The 25293-nt window shown below is 48.3% G+C and overlaps 1 protein-coding gene across 1 annotated transcript in view; it reads left to right on the top strand.

Moving 5' to 3' along the window:
- Positions 1-25293, top strand: part of LOC126536530 (ankyrin repeat and BTB/POZ domain-containing protein 2) — a 133939-nt gene that overhangs the window by 59692 nt on the left and 48954 nt on the right. The window contains exons 2-7 of the mRNA XM_050183538.3: positions 7051-7329; positions 13291-13680; positions 14069-14272; positions 15340-15581; positions 16768-17212; positions 17701-18122. Coding sequence (XP_050039495.1) covers positions 7181-7329; positions 13291-13680; positions 14069-14272; positions 15340-15581; positions 16768-17212; positions 17701-18122 — 1852 coding nt within the window. The 5' untranslated portion in view covers positions 7051-7180. The remainder of the gene's footprint in view (positions 1-7050; positions 7330-13290; positions 13681-14068; positions 14273-15339; positions 15582-16767; positions 17213-17700; positions 18123-25293) is intronic.

The raw sequence follows: 25293 nt of genomic DNA, 5'->3' as shown, positions 1-25293 counted from the left end.
TCCACACCGGGAGGGCCGTGCCCGCGGGAGAAGAGTGTGGTGTGATGGAGGCTGCACCGCTTCGCAAGGTCATCTTCAAGGCCGGCCATCCTCCCTTCCATCTTGTTCTTCTTCGCCAGTCCGTCCTGGAAGAAAAAACAAAAACAAAACAGCGGCAATGTGCACACTAGAAGATTCCGCCGGACGGCCATATTGCGTTACACGCTGTAGAAAACAACGAGCAAGAACCGAGATGGCCCTGGGGTTCCACATCAGTGTGCCGCGAAGTTGGCGAGTGGTCTTGAGATGAAAAAAGCGATCGGCGCTCTACGCCTGAGACACGGAGATAGTGTCCAACAAACTTATAAGCGTTTTCATTCTCGCCGACTCATTTGTGTATAATGATGGCTCGACTCAATTTGACCAAGGACACTTTCAGGCTGAAATTATATTCAATGATTGTGGGAGCGGGTAAATACTAGCTCACCTCCGTTTTCGTGCACCTGCAAATATTCCGGAATTTTTGCGAAAGAGCAGAATATCACTAAATATCAAATGCTTTGCGAACACCAGTTTTATATGTTTTTGAAACACCTTCGTTGAGAAGTCTTTGAATGAACGCTAATCTAACGAAACGATCTGCATCAAATGACATTCGAAGAAACAATGTCACTTTGTTTAGCTTCCGTTCTCCCTCTGTTCGGCACGGCCAAGCATGTCCTAACTCCGATTTGCCGTGCAGAAAAGAAGGCGTGTACATGTCCTGAACGCACGTCTCCAATGTTCTGATTATTTTGTTGTAATCTTCTTGTGCATGTCCGAGCAGAATACGCTCGCGCAAGTGAAAGAAGGGTTATCTCTTTGAAGACGATTCAGTTTTCTTTGTGGACAAGCTTGCAATTGCTTCGTGTATACTGCAAATTCTAGTGGCTGCTACATACGGCGTCGCAGACATAGTTTCCTTTAATTGTAGTTATGAGCGCAATAGTAGGATATTACATTTGAGCACAAGTATCCTTATAACATGTTGAAGCGGAAAACCGCCATATCATACAAAAAAGAGAGCAGGACTATTGTTATCTTTATCTCCGAGAATGAAACCGTATCGGCAGCATTCAAAGTGCTCAATGGAAACACCTATTAACTTTCTTAGCAGAGAGCGCGAAAGGGAACAGGACGTGAGAAAAGCAGACAGGAGAAGCGTTGCTTTTATTCTCACGACCTTACCCGGCTTTCATTTGCTGACTATCAATAGACACCAAGTGTCCCTAAATCAATCAAGTGAATCAAGTGATAGAGAAATGTGCAGAATATAACCAACCCTTATATACAGCTTTCATTGATTACGAGAAAGCGTTTGATTCAGTCGAAACCTCAGCAGTCATGGAGGCATTACGGAATCAGGGTGTAGATGAGCCATATGTAAAAATACTGGAAGATATATATAGCGGCTCCACAGCCACCGTAGTCCTCCACAAAGAAAGCAACAAAATCCCTATAAAGAAAGGCGTCAGACAGGGAGATACGATATCTCCAATGCTATTCACAGCATGTTTACTGGAGGTATTCAGAGGCCTGGAGTGGGAAGAATTGGGGATAAAAGTGGATGGAGAATACCTTAGCAACTTGCGATTCGCTGATGATATTGCCTTGCTTAGTAACTCAGGAGACCAATTGCAATGCATGCTCACTAACCTGGAGAGGCAAAGCAGAAGGGTGGGTCTGAAAATTAATCTGCAGAAAACTAAAGTATTGTTTAACAGTCTCGGAAGAGAACAGCAGTTTACGATAGGTAGCGAAGCACTGGAAGTGGTAAGGGAATACATCTACTTAGGGCAGGTAGTGACCACGAATCCGGATCATGAGACTGAAATAACCAGAAGAATAAGAATGGGTTGGGGTGCGTTTGGCAGGCATTCTCAAATCATGAACAGCAGGTTGCCACTATCCCTCAAAAGGAAAGTGTACAACAGCTGTGTGTTACCAGTACTCACATATGGGGCGGAAAGCTGGAGGCTTACGAAAAGGGTTCTGTTGAAATTGAGGACGACGCAACGAGCTATGGAAAGAAGAATGATGGGTGTAACGTTAAGGGATAAGAAAAGAGCAGATTGGGTGAGGCAACAAACGCGGGTAAACGACATCTTAGTTGCAATCAAGAAAAAGAAATGGGCATGGGCCGGACATGTAATGAGGAGGGAAGATAACCGATGGTCACTAAGAGTTACGGACTGGATTCCAAGGGAAGGGAAGCGTAGCAGGGGGCGGCAGAAAGTTAGGTGGGCGGATGACATTAAGACGTTTGCAGGGACAACATGGCCACAATTAGTACATGACCGGGGTAGTTGGAGAAGTATGGGAGAGGCCTTTGCCCTGCAGTGGGCGTAACTAGGCTGATGATGATGATGATGATGATGATGATGATGATGATGTCCCTAATTTCGGTTACCTTAAACTTCCCATTCCTTGTGTACTGGGGCCCCTCATGCGTCGTCCTCGATGCCTGCTCAGTCTTTAGTTCAGAGTATATACATTGCTCTCTGAAACTGTGCGCCGTTATTTCTGTAGGAGCGAGGGAGCTGAATAAAGTCGAAAGAGTAGCGCTCGAAAACAGCATGCTTCCTGTTTTAACCTATTTCCCTTTCGGGTTGCACACAATGAACTGTATGGAAAGTAGCAACATCAAAGAGGACACGTTATGACGAACTTTAGCACGATGAGCATGAATATAGCGAATTGTGAGATATAACGAAGTCAATGTAAGACTTGTAACCAATATCAGCGTCTAATGAACATGCGCTTATAACGAATGTCTATATAACTAAGGCATTCTCGTCTCTGATGCGGCTTCCTTATAACGAGGTTCGGCTGTATTATTTCAACGATATAGTAATAAAAACAGGCTTGTTAAACAACTAAATAAACACAAGAAGAACGACAACGGCAACAAATAGGAACCAATGCATATACATATGCACGTCAATAGTACTTCCAACACACGTACAGTCGGTTTCAAAAGTTTAACGGCCTTGAGATCTGAGAAAAAGCTGACTGTTGCCGCACCCGGGGCACAGAACCTGATATTTGTTTTGGAGTTTGTACTAATGTGTGCTAATAAGATTGTGTTGTATGGTTTCACTGGAAACGTTGCAAAGTGCATTGGCATTCAAAGTTCTTTTTTTTTAAATGCTACGGCCCGTAATCCGTATGACGCCGACTGCAGATACAGGTTCTAGTCTCCGACTTCTCTCTCTATAGCTACTCTTTCGACATATGTTAGTCCTAAACATATTGTTGCGCGCTAAGCTACAGTAGTAGGTAATCAGTTACCAGACCTGCGGGAGAGCGGTCTTCCTCGTCTTTCCGCAAACAATCACTATCGCAGCCCTGCTATCTGTCGTCCAAGAATTGGTAAAGGCTTGTCGTCTTTCCATGCGCTCTTGCCATTGGACGTGGAAAGGCTTTTCCTTTAGCGCGAGGACGAAATTCTGTAGTTCCTTGTTGAGGCGGTGTTCCTTCCATAGGCTTACACGTCCTATGAGGTTTGTTCGTGCGTGATAAGATCGAATTATAGAACAGCGCGCGTGCCGGGGAAGACCGAGTAAATCCGAAGCGCGTCCACGCGTAAGAATATACGCTCTAAAGCTTCAACATGATTGACGGGAGGCCCTCCCTGCGCGCCCGTCCGGTTGCCTCACTCCTCGCAGAGCGCTTCCCGTCGGGCTGGCGACCTCGAGAATTCCGGAGAAGTATGCCGCTCCTATAGGGCAAGTCACGGGGCCCTCTTGCCGGGGCCAGTTTCCGTCAAGCGGCGTTTACGGGCCGAAATAGGGAGCTATTACTCTGTGGCAATGGCCAGCAAGCACAAAGATGGCGAGATGCAGGCTCTCAGCCTCTTCTTTGGCTGCAGAGGCAGCTTGAAAGATGTTCATGCTTGTCACCTGTTTCTTAGAATGCTTTGTAAACCGTAGACGAGGCGCCTTCTCGGAATCGCAAGAGAGAATGCACAGAAAATTCTGGACGCTGATACGCTACACGTTCTAGACTTCAGGGTATTTATAACTCTATACTGTCAAAAAAATAATAATAATCCCTATGAACTCACTGCTTCGTAAAGTTTCCATATTCAGCGAAGGAATGTTTTTGTCCGAAGAGAGCAAGCAGGCTGCTGATTCGCACACGTCAGTCCTCGCACAGAAGTTGGCCCGTAGCCGTACCAAAAACGTTGAACTTGAAAAACAGGCACGCAGACATTCATGAAAGCTGGCAGCTTTCACGTGGCAGCTTCATACCAGAATTTAAAAAACAAAGAAAAACATACGTGTTAGTGAAGGAGGAAGTTTCGCAATTATCAAGAACTTGTGCTGTTCCGGGAGTCGAACTCAGCACCATCGCCCTTCTGGCGCGCAGTCGCCTTACGAATTGAGCTGACCAAATGGCTAGCAGGTGAATGCCAACTCAACCACATGGATTTTTGCAGAACACTTATTGTCAGACCCGCGTTCACTCTGAGTGCCTCGCTGATGGGCGAAACCTTGATGTACTCTCGACCGTAAATCCGCCAGAGGGTGGCATTGCGGGTGCGGCGCTCTCTTATACTTAAAGTAGGTCGTGGGGTCGACTGCCGGCCGCTTTCGCCGCACACCGACTGGCGTTTACGCGCCATGAAATGCCGTTGTGCTTAGGTTTACGTGCTTGTTAATCCTGCCTGATCGAAGTTGATTTGGAAGGCGTCTCTACTGGCAAAACGATCAGCTATAACTAGTCGGTGTGTGGTTTCGAGTCCGTAACATTTAGAAGACAGAAACGCTAACCGAAAAGGCACCGAGTAACGAGTGACTTAATTACGAGATGTTTCTGTAACATGGACACCGGATTCATTTCCTTGCTATCGCGTTACTAGGATTTCTCGATAAAGGGGTGGCGGCAGCATCATCAGTGCGACTTTTTCTCGAAAATTTAAGTTCAAGTATAACGGAAATAACAGATCAGCGCTCCATGGCAACGAGAAGAAAGTACCAGCTGCATAAATTATGTGCTTGTTGTTGTTGCTGTTACCGCGCCTTAAATTTAGGAGACGGACGTATAGGTCAGGCCTATAGCTGGCAGGGGTTAAAATAAAGATTTTTGCCGTAGCGTGCATGTAATTAGCAAGCCATTCTGATTGTTTTCCTGATTGCCCCAAAGCACGTGAAGCTAAGAGTGCACTTTAGTTTGGAGCTGTGTGCTGTGGGGAAAAAAAGTACAAGTCTTCCTCGTAACGGCGCAAATAACCTAACCGGCAGCGCTGGCGTAGAGGGTAGTTTCAACATGTGGCCGTGCCTCAAATGCATTACTTTAAAGGGACAGCAAACGATGTCCCTGCTTCGATATTTACCTTTTTCTTTAATGCGAGGGTAAATGCCTCAAGGCATACAGGGGTATGGGATGGGGGTAAATAAGGATGATTATAAATGAATGAAAAAAAGATATGCGAATCTAATGAAGTCCAAGAGGTCTAACGAACTAACTGAGAAGTTTGGTCATTGCCAACCGGAAACGGGGTCCCAGTTATGCTTCTTTCAGGCAAACTTGCAGTGGGTTGAAACGTCGACATACTTGTTCTTGCGATTGAAGTTATTTAATAATGAAAATGCTTCCGGCTCTATTTGAGTCCGGAGACAAATATTTGTGGTGGCTGCTAAATACGTACAATAATTAAGCATGAATGCGATGTTGTGTTCACGCACAAAACATCATTTTTAGTGTGCGATGTTTCAGTGATTCCGAGAACTATAGAAGAATATTCTGAAGGCTCCCTCCATGCCTTGTCCGTCAGGAAGATGAAAACTGCGCTCTGTGAACAACCGTTTGTGCGGGCAATTACGTGCGTTGAGAATGCGTCGGTTTTGCGGTGTGTGTGTGCGTGCGTGTGTGCATGCGTGTGTGCGTGTGCAGCACGCCGTATTGTGATCATTGTATTGTGATCATACGGTCGTCATTCAATCGGGATTGTGAATCTGTTGTCATGGCGTCATCGTCAGACAGTCGCTATCATGTTTCAAGTGTCAAACCGTCACCGTAACGTCGTCGTGGTCGTGTTATCATCGTCAATGTAACGTCGTCACCCGACCCTCGTCATGCCGTCGTCATCACGCCAGTGTCATCATACACTCGTCGTCATCCCATTTTTCTCATGCCGTTACCACGCTATTGTTGTCACTGCATCATTGCCATACAGTCGTCGTCATGCATTCGTTCTCATGTTGTTGTCGGGATGCATTCGCAGTCGTTCCATCATCATCATTGTAACTTCTACATCCAGATTTCGCCATACCATCGTCGTCATGCCATCGTCATCACGCTGTTATTTGACCATCGTCATCACTCCAGTATAATAATCTCATTGTCGTCGTGCCGTCGTTGTCATACCACCTTCGTCTATCCTTCGTCATTTCTTGTTCTTCATTCTATTTTAATCGTGCTGTCCTCATTCAGTCCCGATTGTGCCGCCCTTGTCATGCCATAGTCGTCATTTCCCAATCTTTATCTGGTTGTCGTCATACCGTCGTCGTACACCATCGACGTCACACAGTCGTCGCCATCTCATTCTCCCTATGTCACAGTTGTCACATTGTCGTGGTTATAGCATCATCACAAGTTAAGATTTGACATCTCATTGTCGTCATGCCGTCGTCGTTATACGCCTTTGACGTTCCACCGCTATAATTTCTTCCTCATCATTCAATCGTCACTGCGTCGGCGTCATACGGTCATCGTCTTCATGCCTTCATGCTCACGGGCGACCTTGACAAACGAATGCCGTAGCAAAGTGGAGCAATACCGCAGTATGTGGAGTATAGCCGAAGCAACAAAGGTCTCAGAATTACCACTACATGTGTTGAATAAACGTGCCTTCGGTAAAATGCTCTGTCGCTACATTGCTGGATTGCTATGCGCATTATCGTCGGCAGCCGTCGTGACCCGAGTTCTGCCGTAATTTGTTTCATCTACAAATATTTTAAAAGCTACAACGGCTTTTCGCTTGCTTACCTTGACGCTTGCTTTATCGGTGAATCGGTTTTGTTGCAGGTGGATTGCCGGTGCCCATCCCGATCGGTGGTGGAGCTCACTTGTGCCTTGGGCGGCGGCCGCGCTGCGGTAGCGTGGCGGCCATGAGCTAGCCGCGCGGCACACGATTGCCGTTGGAACCGCGGGGGCCATGGCGTCGGTGCCCGCGGTGCCCGAGTTCCGGGACGCCGATCAGTGTCGACAGCACGGCCTCGAGATCATCCGGCCCAAGCCGCGGCGCCTGGGAGACCTGAACCGACCGCACGACACCAGGATGCCCGCCGAAGGCGCGTCACTGAGGTGAGCTCGCTGGAATTACTACCAGGTCTGGCGACTTCGTAACGACCAATCATAAGCAGCGACGCGCAGGTGTGAAATAAGCAGAACAAGGGACACGGGCGGTCATGAGTTCCTCAGCTTATATATAATCTTGTCTGCGTGGCGCTGCAATAAACGCAAGATTGTTCCTATGTAGGCTGTGTGAGCTTGATTTGTCGGCGCGGCTTTCCTTGAAGACGCAGCGCTGTTGGTAGCAGCGTTCTCTTATTATATAGTGCGTCGGTAATACAAGTTAACGCAATCGTACAGCGCGCTAACGTTCTTTGCGATAGGCAGTTACTGTCTTAAGACACGCCCTACGACAATCTGCCGGGTGGCTTGTCTCTGGAAAATCATTAGGCATTCTTCCCATTCGCGTGAGCTGCGTAACACCCGCGCCAATTCATCTACACGCAATCTCACTCGATACTCGTCTTCAACTATGTTACACTTACCAGTACTCAATTATATTGAGCTCCATTCGCATTTAATGGTACTCACGCTCACACACGTTTTCCGTCACACGTCCGCTATTAGTTGTCGGAACTGATTTTCAGTTCACTGACTTCACTGATTCACCGATTTTCACTGACGGGGCCTTTATGTTCACCGCACTTCATTTTTATTCGCACTTGGAACCACTTACTCGCATGCTCGTTCGAACCTAAAAAAAAAGTATTATGCAGATCCCACGCACTGTGAGAATCGATGTAAGCGAAGCTTGATTTGCTGTTTGCTTTGATTGGCGATAATCGGTGATGTTGACGGCGCATGTTTAATTCAACATGATAGTGGTGAGTTGATATTCAACGTTACCTTGCGTGCACCACTGCTGTTTGTCGGTGTAGTACACAAAACACAAAGGAAGAGGTGTTTGCTTGAGGCGTTGTTGTGCGCCATATTTCATAACTTCTGGGAGGATTGAACATTGTCATTTCCTCACATGGTACATCGCATCGTGGCAGAAGCATTAAATTTGAATCGGATTATGGGGCTGTACGTGCCAAAACCACAATTGGATTATGAGGCAGGCCGTAGTGGCGCACTCCGGATTAATTTTGGCCCCGTGGTGTTCTTTAACGTGCCCCTAAATCAAAGCGCGCGAGTGTTTTTTATTTCGCCCCCATCGAAATGCGGCTTCCTCGGTCAAATCCGCGACCTCGAACGATGCCATAGCCGCAAAGCTATCGCTGCGGGCACAGAAGTATTCATTTGACGTGCGACCGCTTCCGCTGTGTCGCCTAGACCCTGTTGTGCGCTTTAATTAATGCGACTCTGCTCCTGCACGCCCTGTGTAAGTGGTCCGCTAGACATATTTGCGTGGTTTTATTTTTCAGAAATAGCAGAAACGCACCGAACCGTACCTTGAACTTAACTTTATCCACCGTTTACTTCCATTCTCACGTTACTTTTTCCCTATCCCCCCTATATTTTTATGGGAATTGCGAGCGAAGAGTGGCAAGGCAGTTATTCAGTCGTTTTGCGACTGCGTCGATTCTACTCATTCTCTGCCTCCTCTCCCCCTCCTCTGTTCCATTCTATCTAGCTTTCCTCGTGACTTGCACGTTGGCAGAAAGGTAAGTGCTTGCGGGGACGGGGGGGGGGGGGGGGGGGGGGGTGACGGATAATTACAACTGTCAAAGAGGCTACATATCATATTGACCGCTAATAAAGACGGGGACAGCGGACGAGAACAGAAAAACTACGACACGGGCGGTATTAGCGGTCAGTATGATATAAAGTAAACGCCAACTTTGCCAAACTGAAGTTCTGCTGTCAAAAGGCTAAGCTGGCGACCACCCGGGAGCTCCAGAGGGCATTGTGTACATTCGACGCGGTGCGATACAAATGAGTTTATCGCGTCTCTTCTTCTTTACCACGCTTCTTCCATGTATATACACGCTCTGAACACATCCCCCCCCCCCCCCCCCCCCCCCACCCTGACGCGGTGTGCCAGACAACAGCAGCCATAGCAGCAGCAATGGGAAAGTTAAAGGAAAAGGCAACGAAAGCTTCGCTTTAAGAATTTACTTGCCATCCCGGACCTACGAAAGTAGATGTCCAGCGAAGCTGTTGCAAAACAACCACTACAACTGCTGACGGGGGGTATGCAATGCTTAAGGTTTGGGTGCATGTTTAGAGCTTTTTCTTTATTGAATCGTATGCTGTTCTTTATGTTGTGTGGGTTACTTCAATGAATGCATGCACTGTTCGCTTCACATTGCTGCGGAGGAGGAGGGAATAAGTTTATTAGAAAAGAAAGCATAATAAAACGCATGCAAAACGTAATAAACGTCCTTAAGCATGCGTTCAGAGGGGGGGGGGGGCTCGGTCCAGCGGCTTTTTTTTTTTTTTTTAAGCGAGGGTCAATGCCTTAGGGCATATAGTGGTATGGGGTGCGGCTTTGGCTGAGCGCTTGTGGCCTCTGCATTACGAGTGTATGAGCCATTGCATGTTTAGCTTGCTTATGGGGGTATGAGCCATTGCATTTTTGCTTGCTTAAAGGTGTATCAACCATTACTGATGATGATACATGCTTGTTTTGATCTTGTTCTTTATTGAAACGCACGCTGTTCAGTACGTTGCATGCGTGATTCCAAGGAATGCATGCAGTGTTTGCTCCACTTTGCTTAGTGCTTGTAGCCTCTGCAATACGAGGGGGACTCGCCATTGTATTTTTGCTTGCTTAGGGGGTTATAAGCTATTGCTGATGATGATAATTTCTGCTCACGGATGGTCCCGAAAAATGCCGACCACCGAGAGCTTAACAGCTTTGCTGTAAAATACTTATTAGAAAGCGTGCCTTAGCAGCGACCACAAATCGTAAAGAAGTCAAGGACCCATACCTTCTTTCGAATGCCGTACGCGTATATTCCTCTGCCATTAATTGTGCAGTACTGGGGTGCATTGAGGAATTGTTCCAAGTCTGGTAAGGGCGGCAGCCTCAGATATGTTCAGTCCGTACGTACGGAGGTGTACATAAGAAGCAAGCAAGTGAAAACATCGCCTTTTAGATGATTTCGGGAAAGCACAAATCTCTACTGAGCGGGTCAGTATAATGAATAAACGAGAGCGGGAAAATCCTGCGAAAAGAACTTCATTTACATAGCCCTCCGATAAATCACTCAGTGGTCATATTATGGCCAAGGGCGAAGTGTCTTGTTCACGTAAAGGCGGTGTTGTTTGTTTGGCCAGAATTACGAGAAATGTGAGCTCACGTACATTTTTTGAGTAACGTGAAGTCTGACGCACCGGGAGTGACAGTGGTGTGAAAGGTATTAACTGCCATCTTCAAAAGAGAGGCAATCTGATCGGAGTAATAATTAAACCATGAGAAACCGGGCACTTTATTCCTGTGAATATAGTCAAGCAATTATATATGCTTAATCGAATTCGCGGGCAGTGCGTCGACAAAATTTGAAGGCCTTAGCTCGTCCATGGGCAAGTTTACAGGAGCATAAGTAGCCCTGCCAATCTGGTCGATAACAACATGAAGTATTCTAGCTGCCAAAAGTGTATCATTCCTTCTTGTATAAAGTGCAATCATTAGGAAAGTACGAGAAGTCAAACTTATTAGCATGAAAACGGGATTTGTTGGTGACGATTGACTGTGAGCAGCACCACTAATGACAAGGACGAAGTAGAAAAAGGCACTGGGTACAGCACCTGTTCTCTGTTTTTTTTTCCTTTCGTGTATCCTAAGGAGGTGCTGCCTGTAATAGATGTAAACTTAAACGAATTCGCTCAGCCTCGCTCAGCTGCTGGTCCTATGCGACTTCTTGCTCCCCGTGCATGTCCATTTCTGGTCGTTGGGTCACTTTTGGAAGAGCTTCTCGTGCACTTTCCGCTGTGCACGTATTTCGACATTCTCGCAGGAGAAAAAAAAAAGTCCATTGTTCTTGTGATTTAATCGCACGTACCGTGCGCATTTTATGTCCTCGTGTACGATGACGTTAAGGTCCGAGTAAATGAGTTATCCATGTGTAATTACGCCATAATTGGGGTACGCCATCAGCGACCACTGAAGTCGGAGGTCCTCGCCGTTTTAGAGAGACAAAACAGCTATATCCCAGTCGTCACCTTCACAACGCTCAAAGATCGCAAACTATGTGCCACATTCAGTTCCATAGTGCCCTGCGGCGAGAGCTTGTGACAGCACAGGCCAGCCCGAGCGACAATTAGGATTCCAGAACAGGGCGCGGTCTTTTTTCCGTGAGAAAGCGAACAGCGGTTTTGTGGCTCGCGCCTGTAGATAAATCAAGCGACAACATTTGAGACGAATGCGTGGTCCCTGGAATTAATGTCCAAAAAAATAAAATTAAAATAAAACGTCCTCAAGACGGAAAATCACTGAAATGAGAAGTCTACGAACAAACGAAATGATTGAATGTTATGCACCTAAGCTACGTGTGTGAAAACCTACAATTGGTGTGAAATTGAGGGTAGCTGCCTCGTGTCCTTGGCGGCACTTCAATAACAGAAGATAATAGTCGGTATGGCGGCGTTGCATGGACTGAAAATTTAGTTGAAACATTTTGGAGGAGCTCGGTCTCGCTGCTTTCCACTTCGAGGCTTCACCATTCCAGACAATTGTTTTATGTAACAAATCGGGGCGTGTGCTTGCTTAAGCTGCACTCGCCAAAAAAGAAAAAAAAACGCTGCAGAAAGCCACAGCGACGCATATTACAGAAACTGTCGCGGGCCTGCATCCTTCTTCCTTGTGACGAGAGGTCGTGTTTTAGGAGCAAGAGCCACTCTACCCGTTCGAACTGCGCAGCGACTCGGCCTGCCTTCCTGTGTGACTGAAAAAAAAGAAATCTGTTCGCACGAATGCCTCTATGTGTGCTTTTAATGTTGTGGGCGACGGGGTATATCTCTCCGACTAATATGTGTGTTTCACAAGGAAAATTTGGAAACCGCATTGTTACAAATTAAAAGGGGAAACTCGCGCATCTGAGACAACGAACGTGGAGCTCTTCGTGTTACTTTGTGGCTACCCAACGTACTCACGTGCAGTGGCTCTAGAGGGCTTGCTCAATGGCAAGACAGCTTAAGGACCTAAGCATGTAGCAGCACAAGTGTCAGCAATAGTTTTCGCCATCGTCGCGAAAAGATTGCATAATCTCTTTCTTTTACACTCCCATTTCAGTAAAAAGTCAGCATTTCTTTTATTTCTTAAAGGCAGGATAATAAATGTGGAACGTATGAAGCAGATTGCTTAACACTTACGTATCCCGAGAAATGGGAAAGTTCATATTGGTACACTGTACCCACGATTTTCATTGCAGATCTTTCTTTTTTTCGTGAAAACATCTTTCTTTTGGCAGTACTGAAAAGAAGTTACGATGACAAACTCGGCACCTGATTGTGAAAGGGTCGACCAACTCTCCCATGACTTGCCACTGTGAGCAGCAGAAATAATGCAAAGAAAAACTAGGATAATAAATGCGTGTGCATTCTTGCCTAGCAAAAGTATTATGTATCTCTAGTGAAATGTATATATTTCATTTCATTTATTGTGTAGCCTTCAAGGCCTGAAGGCGGAGGCAAATGCAGTGTACACTGCTCCGTTTTTTCACTCATGGGACATTTTGTGTATCGTTGCTGCGCTTGGATGTTTGTTTCATTTATAAGGTGTCATTTTATCCTGTGCTTCTCTCTCTTTTGACAGTTTCTGTATCGGTACTGTACGTGTAGCATTTGTGTAATTTATAATGTGTTGTTCCAAAATGTATCTTTTTTCATTTTGCTATATTGTACCGTATGATACATTTATATGCTCCGCACTTGAAAAATAGGTAGGCGGCACCACCTGTTGGTGGAAATATATATCCTGATCTATGCGCCTCAATAAAGAACAACCGTTACCCGCGAGGCTCTGTGTGACCACGCGGTCAAAATGGTGCTTCTGTATATCGTGCGTCGTTTTCGCCGTTGGTGCAGGGCATCTCACCGTGACCTCGTGGGAGGCTCTGCTCCTTCGCTGACCAAGCTGTCGGTGCGGGACCTGTGGCCCAGTCCGTCGGGGCGCTCCTCGCACGAGGCGTCTCCGAGGCCCTGCGTGTCTGCCGCCGCGTCGTCCTCGTCACCCGGACCTCCCGGGTCCAGCCGTGCGACACCCGTGCGTGAAACACCGGTGCCGAGCAGCGGTGGCAGCAGCAGCGGTGCCAGCAGCAGGGCCTCGCCTGGCTCTCTGGCACTGACGGCGGCCACCCGCGCCTCGCCAGCGCGCAACAAGCTGTCGCTGGCAGAGCCGATGATGACGCGAGAACAGGAGGAACAGCAGCAAACCGACGAGGGATTCCCGACGGACCCAAACTTCTGCGTCTACCGGTGAGTACCGCGCAGTAACGTAGCCGTCCATTGAGGTTGTTATATGAGCATTGTTCAATCTTAGAATTATTTAACAAAGATATATATATATATATATATATATATATATATATATATATATATATATATATATATATATATATATATATATATATATATATATATATATATATATATAGATAGATAGATAGATAGATAGATAGATAGATAGATAGATAGATAGATAGATAGATAGATAGATAGATAGAACTGTGATGGCATAGCTGACTGGTTACATTAATCCCCCCCACATTCATTGCAGTGTTGAGTAGCAAACCAAATGTTTGTTTTGGTTAAGCTACCTGTGTTTTCTCTCTCTCTCTCTCATTCACGTCCCATTGTTTTGCAGTGACTCGGCTTCTAACACTGATTGCGGCTCGCTTAGCAAGAGCTCATCAGATGGTGACCCTGTCGTATCGCGACGAAAGCCTCTGGCACGGCTCAAGTCTCGCCGCCGCAACATCCTCAGCTTCCCGCTCAACCCCGAGGATCCGAGGCTGGGTGTGCGTCGCCATGATCTCTACGCCGGCGGCTCCTCTTCCGACGAGAACAGGTGAGCCGGACAGATGTGCTCTTGCATAGAAAGTAGAAAGCAGCAAATAGTCACAACCTGTAGCTGCGTTTACTTTGTGTGTTGCGAGTCCTTTATTATGGCTGCAACAACAGTACTATCGGTACCGTTGATTCGAAAGTTTGTAAGTAAAGACAAAGCTATCTCGTACGCGTCGATGGCCCAGAAAGCCACGAAAACGCTGTGGAAACATCTCAAGTCGACAGGTCTTGGCAGCCGTGTGTAGACTCGGTGCGAACCTTCATATGTGCGTGAAACTGTTTTCTCCTCTCTCTCTCTCTCTCTCTTCGTCCCCATACCCCCTTTCCCCAGTGCAGGGCAGAAAACCGGACGTGCGTCTGGTTAACCTCCCTGCCATTTATGTCTTCTATTTTTTTCTTTCTATCTCTATGCTTAGTTGTCTCAGACGTATTTCCCTGAATGTTGACTGACGTACCACATTTGAGGTGCCTAGGTACATTCTTTTGCTTCCATTGATATCACATCATGACGGCTGGTCAGATGGCAGTCACTTCACCCAGAATCGTACATTTGGATGATCGGCGTTTGGCATGAACTGCATATTAAGCTTAGCAAGGTTTGTGTGAGATTATGTTTGAGACATTTTTTTTTGTGACTTCTTTTTCTGGGCACATGTTCACCCAATAAAGAGTTAAATTTGTCCCTTAAATTTATGGTACTGTGTAACTCTTCCCCATCACAACAATGTGACAGTATTTACCTGGGCCTTCTTGAAAATACATGCAGGTAACAAAAATTCTGCTTTTTCCGAAGGCGCTTCTTTCCATATTCTACGTAGAAGCGTACAGGTAATCTAAAGCTTTCTCTTCTTCGTTCACGTTGCTTGCGGCTTAGTTTAATATTTCCTTTTTTTTATGACACCACCTTGTTTCTTCAGAAACTAAAGCATCTTCGTGTACCGTCTTGAAGGAACATTTCTTAGTTTGTTAGTACAGTGCTCACTGTAACAAAAAAGAACTGTGAGATTTACCGCCATTTGTTACGGGGCATCACCTACTACCTTCGACCACACATGTTTTCCTCGGCAGGTCATCGGGGCACGCCAGTATGAGTGACGGCGGTCAGTCGTCGTACGCGAGTTCGACGTCGCCACCGACGTACCTGGACTTCGCCCGTGCGACACCATCGGGCGCACCACTCACCAAGTCTCTGCACAATGTGCCGGGACACCTCAAAGCTGTGCCCGAAGACGAACGAGTTCCCCCGACGTCGATATCCGCGTCGCGTCTCTGCCGCCGGTCCCAGCCATCGTCGTCATCTTCGTCGCACGGTAATTACTGGCTGTTGCTACTCAAGTTGCGCAAGAGCTGTTTTCTGTGCTTTCTCTGCTTTGATGCGTTTGGGTAGCCTAGCACATTCTAGGGCTTCGTTTTACGAAAAGCGTTACCTTCTGAAATATGTAAAAAACATTTATAATAGCAAAATAATAAAAATAATATGGATGTTTAATTAGATCTGCTACTATGAAGCTTTTAAAAAGTCGACATCTTCTTTGCGGTGTCCTGTCCAAATCTCCTTTTTATTCTCACGATTTCTCATTTTGTCCCTACTTCATCCTCCCCCTAAGTAGTGTATCTGACATTTCCAACTAACTTACCCTCTTATTTCTTTCTCTCTTTCTCTCTCTCTCTCTTCCTCTCCACTCTTACTAGATAATGCTTCTTTTTTTACTTTAGTTGAAGAATCTATGAGTGACGCAACTGTGCTTCAAGTTTGTTGGAGTATCACTTCGTCGGCTCGTCGCATGAAGATTCACCGTTTTTCATTCAGCTGTTCATTCCACTAATATAAAGAACTTCGTTGCGCGCCCCACGTGACTTCGACCTCCTGCAGGACATTTGGACTTATGCGCGTCGCACTTCCTTGGCACTCTTGACCCTAGGATCGAACATGGTAAGTTTTGGCGTGTGCATGTCTTCGAACGTGTAAAACCTTCGCTGTGAAATAGACAGCGGATTTCACTAGACAACAAGAAACTGAGCAACGTTACTTTCGCGGCTGTATATGTATGATTGGTCACGCCAATTTGTACGTAAAACAGCAACCGTATGGTCAGCCTTTCGAATCTTTAATGCAACCTGTTGGACCTCACGCTAAATATAAAGGCCACCTAATTCAGAGAGTTGCATTTGAGTTGTTGAGCGGTGTTACAGCATAGTTGCATCAGCATTATAAGCATTTTGTGGAGAGTTGCTGCTTCGGCTTACACCCCTTACTGAAGGGATGTCAACCCGCGCGACGTTGCATAGCTGTATTATGACACAGTTGTAGCGCAGTAGTTCATGCGAGTGCTTGCTCCTCAAGCAGAATGAATAATTGCGTCATGCTTCCGAGTCATTCAGCATAAACAGGCGGAAGAATTAAGCCCGTTCACGTGATTTTTTTCTCTTTAGCCATGTTTCGGGCGCACTTAATCAAAACCGCTTTACTAAACATTTGCCAACGTGCGCTCGCAGGTCGTCGTGGATACCGAAGTAGCAGCGGGGGCAGCTACGAGCTTCACGAGAGCTCGGCCAACCTGGACGATATCCGGCAAGCCGTGGAGCAGCTGGCCGCCCGAACACAGCAAGGGACGAGCACCAGCGGCTGTGGCGGCTACTCGACGTCGACGTACTCGTCGGACGCCGAGCCGAGTGGAGGCGTGCGGAGGCTGATGCGGCACTCGAGCCTCGAGACCATCGCTACCAACATCACGAGCGCCGAGGAGTTTGTCTGGGTGGACAACCTGCAGTCGCGGCTCGTGGAGATGCAGCGGCCGCCCTGGACCAACCACGACGTGCTGCGCGTGCTCCAGAGCGGCCGCCTTCGCGACCAGCGCCGCAAGATCTCCATGGAGGTTGTGCCGCGGCTCTCGTTTCTCTTGCAGAGGCCTCTGGTGCGCGTTGCGAGGGAGGCACAGAGGTAATAATAATCCTCTATGGCTTCTCTTGCCTGCCAAATGTATAACTCGTGCTCTAGAGTTATGTGGCTATAATCTAGAACGGCTGGGGTTATTTTATTTGCACCAGAATTTCAGCGTATCACTACTTTCCCATAAGGCCCCAAACTAAAAGCGGTCACAGGGACTTGAATTCGAACCGGTAACCTTGTCCTTATGAGGAAAACGCCTAGTATCGATGTGTCACCGTGTCGTTAAGGTGACACATGAGACGAGTTTGGTTGCGGCATAAGTAAAATATATATCTAAAAAAAGATTGTCGGCAACGATGCACAGTAGCTACATAACGACACTCTCACAGTGAGGTCTAGGTGCACGATCGGCTGCTATTATCGATTGCATAAATGGACCTCCGCCTTAGCTGCTCTCTCCAGCGGTCCAATTTCACTCGCTTTCTCGGACCGAAGGCGAACTTTCCCCCCGTTACCACGAACTTCCCGCTGCTGCGCAGGCTGTCCCGTCCGTTGGGCGTGTGCGGCAAGCGGCAGGTGAGCGGCGCCCTGTGCATCGTGCTGTCGCCGGCCCTGGCCGAGAGCTGCGTGAGCGCCTGTCACCGGGCCGCCGCCATGTACACGTTGTCGTCGTGCGACCAGCTGCGGCTGGGCAAGAGCGCCCGCGCCGGTCTACAGCTTCCCGTGGGCCGGTTTCAGCGCTGGGCGTGCGACGCCCGGCTGGCGCCCTGCGTGCACGAGTACGGCGCCCTGTACCTGACGGCGGCCGCCGAGAACCTGCTGGAGGAGCTGGTGCTGCGCTGCCTCGAGCCGGGCGCCACGCTCACCGCCGCCGCCCTCGAGGCGGCCATCGGAAGCAGTGGCGAACTCTGGGGGCTCTTCCAGCCTTTCGCGCACCTCAACGCGGGAAGGACGGCGACAGGTGAGCGGCAGCGCAGAGGTGTGTTATCCTATAAGGGGGCCGTTTGAAACATGCGAGAGAAGCCACTTTTGTCGGTGCTAAGGTCAGAGGAAGGCAGAAATCCTTCACACTAGAAGAAGACAAAAGTGCGCAGTACTTTGTTTTAGTTCCACCAGCTATGTTTTAAGGCCACAAGAACAACTACTATACTACTACTACTATTACCGGCACCTTCTTGGCACTGTTGTGGATATGTGCCAAAGTTTGGGATCATCGTGATAACCAGTGATAACACAAATGGCCTGAAACTTGGACGATCGCAAATAAACGTGCAAGGTTGGATGGGTAGCACAGGGAACGACTGAAAGAAATGCCATCGGCGTATTTGTAGAAAGAAATCTGATCGTATGTAATAACGAGCGGAATTTCTTTTTCTTTAGTTCGAATGACAAGGGATAAGTCGGGCTGGGCAGGCAATGTAGAGCGTAAAGTACAAATAAGCGATTGAGCGTTGGGGATAAGAACGTTGGTGTCCGATGAACAGAAAAGGAGAAAATAATTTATTTGAGAGCTGCAGGATGTTGAGGATAAGATATTGGCGGGCTGTTGGTTGGAGTTGTTCGTCGCAGCATTCATGAGGCAAGCGACGATCTCTGGTAGAGGTTGTTCTCCTTCAGTGGGCCTAATTAGGTGAGTGAAAATGATATGCGCGGTTAACATTGCTCTTTGAACAGCGTTAAAAGGACAATTTTTTCAAACCCTTTAGACTCACCCAAGCGTCTTGTGATGCCCGATTAGCTTCGCATGATTTCTGACGTTGAAACACGATTTAGCTTCCCCCTGCTACTCCTTTTTGACAATCACTTTTTGCAATATCTTAAAAAAATTATGGGGTTTTACGTGCCAAAACCACTTTCTGATTATGAGGCACGCCGTATTGGGGGACTCCGGAAATTTCGACCACCTGGGGTTCTTTAACGTGCGCCTAAATCTAAGTACACTGGTGTTTTCGCATTTCACCCCAATCGAAATGCGGCCGCCGTGGCCGGGATTCGATCCCGCGACCTCGTGCTCAGCAGCCTAACACCATGGCCACTGAGCAACCACGGCGGGTTCTTGCAATATCTTGACTGACGGTTCGTGGCCCTCTACATGCAGATACGTACGCTGCTTCCCTGTAAACCGGCCATAACTTTCGCTCCCATTCTTCTCTGAACAGGCATCACACGCGTTCAATATTTATGTCTGGCTTCTTCAGTGGGACGATAGTACACGCAGTGTACTGTTGCAAGTGTGGACACACATTGATCACACTTGCGCACGCACATTAGCGTTAGCTGAGCAGCAGTGTGCAAAGAACGCCATGGTGCATGTACTGGTCTGAGCGGAAAGGACAACAAACGTTGTCCTAAATATCTAATTCTTTATTTAAGCTCTGACGAACTGCGATGGTTTTTCTTCGGTCTCATCTCGTGCACCATCTTTGTTGCTGTTGTTGCTGTTGTTGTTATCCTCTTTGAAACGGGATGGGGACAAATAGTCCCATAGCGTGTCTCATTTAATCAGATCTTACTAGAGTTGAACTCCAATTTCACGAAACCTGATTTTACGAGTTTATCAATTTTACGAAGACATTCAAGTTCCCCGAATGTTTTCCATTTGGTATAGTGTATTTACGAATGCATCTTGACCATCACTCCCTAGTTCACGAAGCTACTCCAAAGAAAAAAGGCGGAAGAACAACTACAAATGTTACAGAAAAAAAAAAGAAAGAGTGAAGGCCTTGCGCGGCACAAACAGCACAATCGAAGCGTAAGCGGGATTGAGAGGCTCCATAGGAGCTCTATTTTTGGCAGCCCGCACCAGAGGGTCTTCGTGGCAAAGTCTCTTTGCGTCGTTTTCACGCGGACGAACTGGACCATCCGCCCACCGTCGACGGCGACCTGCGGCTTGTGCTGCTCTCTGCACAGCGGTCTGTTGAGCCCGTCGTTGCCTGGTTGCAGCCGCGTGCGTAGCTCTACGATTCGCTTCTTCAGCAGTAGTTCGCACCTTGCGAACGTCACATCCCTTGACACGTGGCACGATGAAGTTCAAGGGAACAGACTGGTGGGCTAGTTCGTACTGCATAACTTGAGGCAAAGCACAAGATAGCACGTAGGACAACAGAAGGGAACGAAGGCAGTTAGCAGCGCTGTTTCTTCGTTCCCTTCTCTTGTCATACGGGCTATATTGCGCTTTGCCTCAGGTTACGTAGCACGATACCATGTAACTGCTGCGTTACGTGACAATTGGTGGAATGCAACGCAACTGCAATGCAAAGTTCGCGCGTATCGACGCCACGCGGCGCGCATCTCACATCGGGTGACAAGTGCCACGATATTGACACGTGTACTTGGTTCTATTTCTCGTGCGAACGCTTTTCACCGCCGTCCAAATGTTAAGCGCTGTCGCTCAACGCAGGACGCGCCTGCATATATCGGGATTTCTCCAATGTTCTGGATCGTTCTATCCGTTGTCTATTGTAACAGAACCTTGTGTTATCTGTATGCGTGACACGAACTGGGCAGTACTTCCTGGAAGGCACGCAGGTACCTGCGATTACGCTGGAACTTTCTATGAGCCATGTATGAAAGCCGACGCGCTTGACCCTCAGATTCGATTTTGACGAACGCCGACTGTGCTCGCCGCTATCGTTGTGCTTTGAGTGCCACTTGTTCGTGTAGTCACAGGTTCGCCCAAAGAAGAGTTGGTTTCTCGATTCACGGTTTTCGCTACACACTAAGAAAAGTTTACACCCTTTGAGTCTTATCTTGCCACACAACAATAAATGTCATCTGGCTTGTCCGCATTTCCTTTCTTTAACGCTTCGAACGCGGTACTTCCCAGTAACGAACGGCATGCGCGTTATCAGCATGACGTAGCATAGCCGACAGGAAAGTAGCGGGCCCGGCGTTTTCAAGAAAGGAAACGCAAGCAAGGCAGATGACGAATATCCATTCTTAGGCATAGTTACACCCTTTGGCTTGCCCCTTCTGCCACACAACAATAATCGTTATCTGCCTTCATGCGTTTCCTTTCTTTAACGCTGCGAGCCCGGAACTTTCCAGTGACGAATGGCACGCGCGTTATCAGACGGGGCTCTCCAAAGGGTGTAAACAGTTCTATGCTGATAACGCGCGTGCCGTTCGTTACTGGAAAGTACCGGGCTCGCAGAGTTAAAGAAAGGAAACGCATCAAGGCAGATAGCGATTATTGTTGTGTGGCAGAAGGGGCAAGCCAAAGGGTGTAACTTTGCCTAAGAGTGTCGTTGTGTGGCAGATAGAGACCTCAAAGGGCGTAAACTTTTTTTAGAGGGTATACTCTTAAACAAATGCACACCCTTTGAGTCGTATCTTGCCACACAACAATAATCGTAATCTGTCTTGCTTGCGTTTCCTTTCTTGAAAACGCTGCGCTCGCTACTTTCCTGTCGAGAATGCTATCTCACGCACATAATACGCATGTCGTTTGTGGCTTCGAAGTACCGGGCTCGCAATGTTAAGGAAAGGAAATATGGGCAAAACAGATGACGGTTATGGAACGTAAGAGTGTATAGTGTTATCGTACGTGAGAGTGTACACTCTTAAACAAAATTAAACCCTTTGGGGCGTATCCTGCCGCACAACGATAATCGCCATCTGTCTTGCCCGCATTTCCTTTCTTTAATGCTGTGAGCCCGGTACTTCCAAGTCACGAACGGCATGCGCGTTATCAGCATGACAGAACATTCTCGACAGGAAAGTAGCGAGCGCAGCGTTTTCAAAAAAGGAAACGCTAGCAAGGCAGATGACGATTATCGTTGTGGGACAGATATGCACCCCAAAGGGTTCAACTGTATTGTAGTGTGTTCGTCTGCTTCAATACAATTGAAATGAATTCTGGGGTTTTACGTACCAAACCACGATTTTATTTAGAGGCACGCAGTAGTGGCAGACTCGGGATTGATTTTGGCTACCAAGGGATCTCTAACGTGTCCCAAATGCACGGGACACGGGCGTTTTCGCATTGAGCCCCCATCGAAATGCGGCCGCCGCGACCGGGATCTGATCCCGCGAGCTCGCGCTTAGCAGCGCAACACCATAGCCGCTATGCCACCGCGGCGGGTACCTTCACTACAACGTGACAATACTGACACGTGTACTTATCTTTATCGGGCAACCACGTTTCGCCGCTTAACAACTGTAATCGCACAGCGAGGGACGCGCCTGCATGTATCCGACGTTCCTGGAAAGTTATCGACGCTTCTATCCGCGTGTCTGTTGTCGCCGAACCTTGTGTTATCAGATTTCATCGCGTGACACGAATGGTGTAGAACTTTGTGGAAGACACGCGGGTCCCATCAGTTAATCTGGAACATTCGACGACTGATCTATAAAAGCCGACGCGCTTGACCCGCTAATCAGTTTTTCCGACGATCGCCGACCGTGTTCGCCGCTATCGTTGTGCTATAAGTGTAGCCTGTTTTTGTGGGCACAGGTTCGCCCAATAAAAGCTAGTTTTGTATTCCACCGTATTGCTTCTTTCTTCACCGTCACTACCACGTGACATCTGCGATGCCTTTGTCCTCTCGGATTCTGTTGCACCTACCCCGACGACCGCAGTTCCCGAGCCAGACTTCAACATAAATCCAAGTCTCCCCGTGATTAAGCAGCAACAGCTCAGAAGTCTGCTTCGACGATACAAAGACTGCTTTTCGACGTCATCAAGGATTCGACAAACACCAGTCGCAAAGCATCGCATAATCACCGAAGAGAGTGCTCGACCACTACGCCAGAGCCCTTACCGAGTTTCGACGCGAGAACGCGAAGCTATAAGACAACAAGTCGACGAAATGCTGCGCGACGACATCATCCAGCCGTCGAAAAGCCCGTGGGCGTCTCCAGTTGTTTTAGTGAAGAAAAAGGATGGAACCCTACGTTTCTGCGTCGATTATCGTCGACTGAACAAAATCACGAAGAAAGACGTATACCCCCTCCCACGGATAGACGACGCATTAGATCGGCTCTGTAATGCTAAATACTTCTCATCGATGGACCTCAAGTCTGGCTACTGGCAAATAGAAGTCGACGAAAGGGATCGCGAAAAAACCGCCTTCATCACGCCAGACGGCCTCTATGAATTCAAGGTTATGCCGTTTGGACTGTGCTCGGCGCCTGCAACGTTCCAGCGCGTGATGGACACGGTTTTAGCAGGATTGAAGTGGCAGACCTGTCTTGTTTACTTGGATGACGTCGTCGTCTTCGCCAGAAATTTCGACGATCACCTTAAGCGGCTTGCGACAGTATTAGAGGCCATCAAGTCATCAGGGCTCACCCTGAAGCCGGAAAAGTGTCGCTTCGCTTACGATGAGCTTCTATTCCTAGGCCATGTCATCAGCAAATCTGGAGTGCGCCCCGACCCGCAGAAGACAGCTGCCATCGCAAAGTTCCCGCAGCCAATCGACAAGAAGGCAGTGCGCAGATTCCTTGGCATGTGTGCCTACTATAGGCGCTTTGTCAAGGACTTTTCGCGCATCGCGGAGCCGCTAACACATCTAACGAAATCTGATGTCGAGTTCAATTGGGAAACGCCGCAGGCCGACGCATTTCAAGAACTCAAACGACGCATGCAGTCGCCGCCGGTACTTGCACACTTCGACGAGGACGCCGATACTGAAATCCACACTGACGCCAGTAGCCTAGGCCTCGGTGCCGTCCTAGTCCAGAGGAAAGAAGGACTTGAACGGGTGATATCGTATGCTAGCCGGTCGCTGTCAAAAGCGGAAAGCAATTATTCTACGACTGAAAAGGAATGCCTCGCCATCATTTGGGCTACAGCTAAATTCCGCCCTTACCTCTATGGCAGGCCATTCAAAGTCGTCAGCGACCACCACGCGTTGTGTTGGCTAGCTAACTTAAAGGACCCTTCAGGACGGCTGGCGCGGTGGAGCCTCAGACTACAAGAATATGACGTAACGGTAATATACAAGTCCGGAAGAAAACACTCCGACGCCGACTGCTTATCACGCGCTCCAATCGATCCCCCGCCGCAAGACGACGTGGACGACGACGCCTTCCTTGGGATAATAAGCGCGGAAGACTTCACTAAACAGCAACGAGCAGACCCGGAGCTAAAAGGCCTCGTCGAGTATTTGAAAGGGAACACCGACGTTGTCCCTAGGGCATTTAAGCGCGTGTTGTCTTCGTTCACGCTACGAAACAACCTGCTCGTGAAGAAGAACTTCTCACCAGTCCGCGCCAGCTACCTTCTTGTTGTACCATCAGCGCTGCGTCCAGAGATACTGCACGCCCTACACGACGATCCAACCGCTGGGCACCTCGGATTCTCCCGGACGCTGTCGAGGATACAGGAAAAGTATTACTGGCCGCGTCTGACCGCCGACGTCGCCCGTTACGTCAAGACATGCAGAGACTGCCAATGACGCAAGACACCACCGACAAGGCCAGCAGGATTACTACAGCCGATCGAACCTCCTCGCCGACCATTCCAGCAGATTGGGATGGATTTGTTGGGGCCGTTTCCGATATCAACATCCGGGAATAAGTGGATCGTCGTGGCGACGGACTATCTCACCCGCTTTGCTGAAACTAAAGCTCTACCAAAAGGCAGCGCAGCCGAAGTGGCGAAATTTTTCGTCGAGAACATCCTGCTGCAACATGGTGCCCCAGAAGTCCTCATCACCGACAGAGGAACGGCTTTTACAGCAGAGCTCACCCAAGCCATTCTGCAGTACAGCCAGACAAGCCACAGGAGGACAACTGCCTACCATCCGCAGACGAATGGTCTCACGGAGCGCCTGAACAAGACCCTCGCCGACATGCTAGCAATGTACGTCGACGTCGAACACAAGACGTGGGACGCGATCCTGCCGTACGTAACCTTTGCGTACAACACGGCGGTGCAAGAAACAACACAGATCACGCCGTTCAAGCTGGTCTACGGCAGGAACCCGACGACGACGCTTGACGCCATGCTGCCGCACGTAAGTGACGAAGAGAATGTTGACGTCGCTACCTATCTCCAGCGCGCCGAAGAAGCCCGACAGCTCGCCCGCCTACGGATCAAGACCCAGCAGCGTACCGACAGCCGACACTACAACCTCAGACGACGCTTCGTCGAGTACCAGCCCGGCGACCGTGTTTGGGTATGGACC

This window comes from Dermacentor andersoni, chromosome 4 (assembly GCF_023375885.2).
Source record: "Dermacentor andersoni chromosome 4, qqDerAnde1_hic_scaffold, whole genome shotgun sequence".
Taxonomy (NCBI): domain Eukaryota; kingdom Metazoa; phylum Arthropoda; class Arachnida; order Ixodida; family Ixodidae; genus Dermacentor; species Dermacentor andersoni.
The sequence above is the reverse complement of the archived record's forward strand: the minus strand, read 5'-3'. Positions and strand labels throughout refer to the sequence as shown.